This window comes from Ursus arctos, unplaced genomic scaffold (assembly GCF_023065955.2).
Source record: "Ursus arctos isolate Adak ecotype North America unplaced genomic scaffold, UrsArc2.0 scaffold_2, whole genome shotgun sequence".
In the NCBI taxonomy this organism is placed as follows: Eukaryota; Metazoa; Chordata; class Mammalia; order Carnivora; family Ursidae; genus Ursus; species Ursus arctos.
In genome coordinates this window covers 83,497,771-83,503,915 of record NW_026622874.1, presented here as the reverse complement: position 1 = coordinate 83,503,915, position 6,145 = coordinate 83,497,771, and the positions used below count along the sequence as shown (strand labels likewise).

At 53.1% G+C, this 6,145-nt stretch overlaps 1 protein-coding gene across 1 annotated transcript; it reads right to left on the bottom strand.

Moving 5' to 3' along the window:
- Positions 1-1,088: 1,088 nt before the first annotated feature.
- Positions 1,089-4,840, bottom strand: CHP2 (calcineurin like EF-hand protein 2). The gene is made up of 7 exons (XM_026516361.4): positions 4,669-4,840; positions 4,183-4,255; positions 3,981-4,061; positions 3,721-3,851; positions 3,477-3,538; positions 2,601-2,723; positions 1,089-2,409 (listed from the first exon to the last, which is right to left on the bottom strand). Exons 1-7 carry the CDS (start codon positions 4,733-4,735, stop codon positions 2,356-2,358), a joined length of 591 nt encoding a protein of 196 aa, XP_026372146.1. The 5' UTR covers positions 4,736-4,840; the 3' UTR covers positions 1,089-2,355.
- Positions 4,841-6,145: the final 1,305 nt, after the last annotated feature.

Genomic DNA, 6,145 nt, shown 5'->3' with positions numbered 1-6,145 from the left:
CCTATGCCAGGCAAAGCTCTTGGGCAGAGGATCGTCTGTGCTTGAAGGAAGAAGCCATTGGGGTTCCTCAAAAAATTAAAACAGAGCTACCATATGACCCAGCACCCCCACTTTTGGGTATGTATCTAAAGGAAATGAAATCACCATCTCCAAGAGATATCTGGACTCCCATGTTCACTGCAGGACTATTCACAACCCAAATGTCCATGGACACAGATGAATGGATAAAGAAAATGTGCTATCTGCATACATTGGAATATTACTCGGTCTTAAAACAGAAGGAAATTCTACCACTTGTGACAATGTGGATGGGTCTGGGAGACATGATACTAAGTGAAACACGTCAGTCACAGAAAGACAAAAACTGCATGATTCCTCTTACGTGGGGCATATAAAAAAGTCAAATGCGGGGGCGCCTGGGTAGCGCAGTCGTTAAAGCGTCTGCCTTCGGCTCAGGGCGTGATCCCGGCACGCCGGGATCGAGTCCCACATCGGGCTCCTCTGCTGTGAGCCTGCTTCTTCCTCTCCCACTCCCGCTGCTGTGTTCCCTCTCTCGCTGGCTGTCTCTCTGTCACATAAATAAATAAAATCTTTAAAAAAAAAAAAAAAGTCAAATGCGTAGAAGTAGACAATAGAACAGTCTTAAGGGGGGAGGGGGATAAGGGAAGCTGTTGTTCAAAGAGTATAAAGTTACAGTTATCCAAGATGAGTAAGTTGCAAAGATCTTCTGCACAGCAATGTGCCTGTAGTTTACGATTTGGTGTTGTACACTTAAAAATTTGTTAAGCCACGGGTGCCTGGATGGCTCAGTTGGTTAGGCATCTGCCTTTGGCTCAGGTCATGATCTCAGGGTTCTGGGATCAAGTCCCACGTTCAGCTCCCTGCTCAGCAGGGAGTCTGCTTTTCCCTCTGCCTCTGTCCCTCCCCCCCCCACTCATGATATCTCTCTCTCTCTCTCTCTCTCTCAAATAAATAAAATCCTTTAAAAAATGTGTTAAGCCAGTAGATCTCATGTTAAGTGTTCTAATGACACATATACACACACTCATGCACAAATACCAAAGTGATACAAGGAAATTTTTGGCGATGATGGATGTTTATTTCTTGATTGTGGTGATGATAACATGAGTGTATACCTACGTCCAAACTCATCACATTGTATACATCAATTATGTACAGTTATTTGTACACCTATTATGATACAATAAAGCTGGGGTAAGATGGAAGCCACTGATGTACCGGAATGGTGAATGCCAAGCAGGTGGTGTGCTGCTAAGTTTAACAAGGGGCTCTCCTAAGCAGAAAAGCCCTGGTCTATTGCATTTGCCAACGCCCATGGTGTAAATATCCCACCACAGCCAATTCAAGCTACCAACGGGACATCACTGAAAACGCAGATGGAAGCCAGAGGCACACTTGAGTCTCGTGTGTTGACGTAAGACAGCTCCAGCACAGCACTGGGAGAAGATAATGGGCAGGGCACCAACAGCATCTCCTACAGGCACAGCCAAAGCATTTTGCGGTAGACACAGGATCTCACAATTTTATGCAACTTTTACCCTCTCTTCTGCGATATAGCAATGTTTGAACACCTTACCATGAAAAAATGGAATTATTCTCCAGATCTTTGAATAATTTCATGCCCTGGGAAGGTATGTCTTGTTTATTACTTTTCTATCATCTCTGCCCCCACCTGCCCACCCCCATCACAGTGGCGTGCACCCATAGAATCCATGAAGACCCATTTAAAAAGTCAGACTTCAAGAATTCCTCCACTGGGTACCCTAATGTGGGACAAGAACCCACTCAGGACAATGGCACTCTTTGCTTGGAATTACTGAAAAAAGAAATCCCTTCCCACTGGATTACTAGGCTAGTAGGATGGAGCCCTGGAGCTGCTGGTGGCCATCCTCCACCAAGAGGAAAGAGCCCTCCTGAGAATAGAGCCAACGCAAAAGAAAACTGATTGAGAAATGAACCACTGAGTCCTGATAGCATGGTGTGAGCCCTTTGAATCTAACTGTTCCTGAAGACACTTCCAGACTTGTCCAGCATTCTGAAGATACTTTCAAACTTTTTAATTATATGGGCCCATAAAATCTCTTTTTTATTGAAGTCGCTGTAAGTTGGGTTTCCAGTCGCTTGCAACCAGAAGATTGCTGGCTGATTCACAATCTGAGATCAGATGAACCAGACTTTATTTAGTACACGCCCTTCCGCCTTTCTCTCCTTGGCCCTAAATGGAGTTTACCATAGACACAAGAATCCAGTTTATGGGGGCCCAGCCTCTGTGGGGGCTGAAGATAAATCCAAGGCTGAACTGGTTTGTGTGAGCTAGCCAAAGGCACCAAGGGGTCACTTCAGGATCCGGATGCTCATTTTCTGCTCGATGTCCATTTTCTCTAAGGACTGGTGGGGGGAGATAGGTGATAGTCAGGAGCTCAGTCCTCTAGGCTTCCAACCTCCTCTCCCATCCCCGAAGCCCCACCTTTCCTTGGCGACCCCGATCCTTCTGCCCACCTCCTTCCAACTTCCTCTCCTGCATCCATCTGTCCTAGGGACTACTGATGTCAACTCCCTAGGTCTAAGGGCATTCTGACCTTGGCGAACTCCAGGAAGGACACGGCCCCATCCCCATCTTCATCCGCTTCCTGCACTGTGCGGTCCGCAATGCTCTCCAACTGCTCTTCTGTCACCTGCACCCCAACCATCAGCCGGAGGACCTGGGAGGCATGGAGGGGGACAGCCATAAAGAGGAGGCACTAGCCCCATCCCCCAAACCTTACCCATATCATCCCAAATGGTATTACCCATTTTGTAATCAATCCTTCATCCATTTTTTTCACTCCCCACCATATTCCCCCAATAATTTCCCCCACTGCTTCTCCATTCGAACACCCACCTGCCTCTCACAGTCTCACACTCACCTCAACAGTATGCCCAAACTCATTATCCAGCCCCAAATCTTATGACCTAACCTCCCTCCGTCCTCCACCCCATCCCCCACCTCACCCTCCCACTATTCCCCCTTCCACCCCCCACTTCATCATATCTGTTGCAGTTTCTGAATCTCAACACTCTTGACATTTGGGGCCAGGTAACTCCTTGTGGGGAGAAAGGGGACTATCCTGTGTATTGAAAGATGTTTAGCAGCAATTTTGTCTTCTACCCACCAGATGCCGGTAGTACCGCCCCCTTCCCCAGCTGTGACAACCAAAAAGGTCTCTAGATATCGCCAACAGCATTCAGGAGGCAAAATCACCCCCAGTTAAGAATCACTGATCTATTTCCATCCTCACACCCTACTGCTCCCCATCCCATTTCCCAACTAAATCCCACCCAGTGCCGGATTCCCACTTAATACCTCAGTCGTCTGCACACCCATTGGCCAGTCACGCGCCCCATCCCCCCACAACCTTTCCCTTCAACCACCCACACTTCACACATCGCATCTCTTCTCCTTGCGTTCTTCTAACCTGTAGCATCTCATGCCTGGAAATCTTTCCATCTCGATCCAGGTCATAAAGCTGAAATGCAACTGGAAGAGAATGGAAGGGGAAGGGAAGGTGGGTCTTCTCTGGTTCTCTTCCAGCAGAAGGTCACCCTGGAGGTGTGGGGGAAGTCATCTAGAGGCTGGCTAAGAAAGGGAGGTGCCTGGGGCCTCTCTCTGGTGGGGTATACCTAGGGTCTCACGTGGGGAGGGGGTCCCCACAAACTCACAGCGAAGTTTGTTCATTCTGCTGTTGAGGGGTTCAGGTTCCTTGGGGTCTCGCATGCCTGGGTCCTCATCATCGACGGGTCGAAAATGAGCCAGGACTCTGACAAAGCCTGGGAAATCCACTCGCAGATTCCTGGGGGGGGGAAGGGAGCAGAGACAGTGGTCACCTTGGGCCTCCCTCTGCCTCTGTCCCCAATTCTTCCCCAAGCCCTACCCCACAAGCCCTTCCCCCCCCCCCGCCCCGTCCCCAACGAGACCTCACCCATCAGGGAAGAAGCTGTCTATAATGCGTTCTCCCAGGGGGTTCACGGCCAGCGCCCCAATCTGCTGCAGATCCATGCGGCTGTTGGGTCAAAGTTCAAAGAGGGGTAGGTAAGAAAAAGACGGAGACGGAGGGTTAGTTAAAGAGGGGAATGGAACAAGGGAGACAGAGGTGGCAGGTCCTGAAGCCAGCGCCCCCTCACCTCAGGTAGCCCTTCTTGTTCCTGTCCAGGGCCCGAAACCGGTGGTAGAGGCGGAGCAGACTGGCCTGCGAGACTACGGGACGGAAGGCGGAAGGGTAACACGGCCGCGGGCGCTGGGGACGCGCGGCGGGACCCTCCCCGGGCGACCCCGGGCCGCGGTGGGGGGACAGGAGCTCGCTGGAAGGGACGCCCGCCGGGGACCTGGGGACCGCGCCGTTGGGGCTGCAGGCGGAGTGACGACGCCCTCCCGCGGGGGAACCGAACCACCAGGCCAGCCCCCTTCCTCCTCACCCCTCTCAACCCGCCGCCCTGCCGGGCTCGAGGACACCTGGCTGCCCGGCTCCACCTGGCAGCCGGACTCGCCCCGGACCTGGACTGCAGGGAGGGAGCCCCAGATTCCCGCGCCCGCCATCCAGGACGCTCCCTGGAGCCGCCCCCGCTCCGGACCCCCCGCGTCCCCGGGTCCGAGCCCCGCGCGCCGCTCACAGCCTGTCTCCCGCCGGATGCTGTCCCCGTCGGGAATGCGCGCGGCGTGGGAGCCACGGGAGCCCATGGCTGCGCCGGCTGAGCCGCCCGGCCCCGCGTGCTCGCCTCCCGCTCCCGGGCGCGGCCGCCCCAGTGGCCCCAGGGCCGAAGGCCGCGGGCCTGGCGCAGAGCCAGGCTCGGGAACCCCTGCGTGCCTCGCCTCCCACCCGCGACCCAGGCTAACAGAGAACAATGACCAGGGTGGGGGGGTCAGAGGGGCGGCGCGAACAACGGGGCGTTTCATCCCGAGATGGGGATGGTGAGGTCGCCAGGGCCCCGCCTGCCCCACGCCCGCCCGCCCCGAGTTCTCACGCCGCTGGGCCCCCGCTCCCGGCTCCCGGTGAGTACGGCTGGGGTCCCGACCCAGAGACGGAATCCATGTCCTTCTGGGAAGGGGGCCGGGTGGTGGGGAGGGGAGCTGGACCCTTTTGTCCCAGTCCCCGAATGGCCCAATCTGGGGCTCCTTCCCCAGGCAGGAAGGCGGGGAAGAAGAAGCATTGAAGGACCCCACCCCCCCCCCAAGAAGAGTGGAGTGGGGAGGGTCGTGAGTGGTAGAGGGGAGGCTGGGTTGAGTGGAGGGATCACTGGATTTGGAAAGACGTGGATTGGAATGCCAGCTATGCCATTAACCCTGGACAAGTCGGTATGACTTGGTTTCATCTCTCTTGTTCCGTCCACATAGCGTAATTGTTGATGTTTGAGTCAGTGCTTAAAAATTAGGAGATTTAAGGAGAAATCCAGTTCCCAGCTTCTAAGAAATGGAAAGTTCAGACGCCACCAGCTGGCTGCACCTGGGAACAGGTGTCACAAGTAAATGGGCCATTGAGGCCTGTCCAGTGGCCCCAGTCCCCACCCAGCTCGGTTTCCTTCCTTATGTACCCTGTGGGGCCTCTGGTTGAAGCTCCAGGTTGGAATGCCTTGGACCTCTGGCCAGCCCTCAAGCACCATGGGAACCCACAGTCTGAGAAGGGGTTACAAACATCACTGTGACCAAGCTTAATATAATAATAATGGCAACAACAAGGGCTCTCATTTCGCACTCACCATGCACCAAGCACTTAGTGAAACAAATGTACACGATTAGCTTACACTCCTCAAAGCACCTGTTAGACTGCCTGCCTCCCCCTTTTACATGGTGGAGGCTGCCAAGGGGGTGGTTGAGAACTACTGAGATGCACATATCCTCCGTGGGAGACATATGCCCCCAAGGGGGCAAACAAATCCTATTATTCTTAAGTATAAAACACAGATATACGTATAGTACATAAATAGCATATAGTATATCTGTGGTATTAAAATGTCATAGTATTAAAATCCCATGATTAGGAAAAATAGTCTAAAAACACTCCTTAGGTGAGGGCCATAATGAAGAAAATGTGGAGAAACTCCGTTGTAAAGGAGCAGGCACCACAGGTGTCCAGTTTTAAATCTATCATTA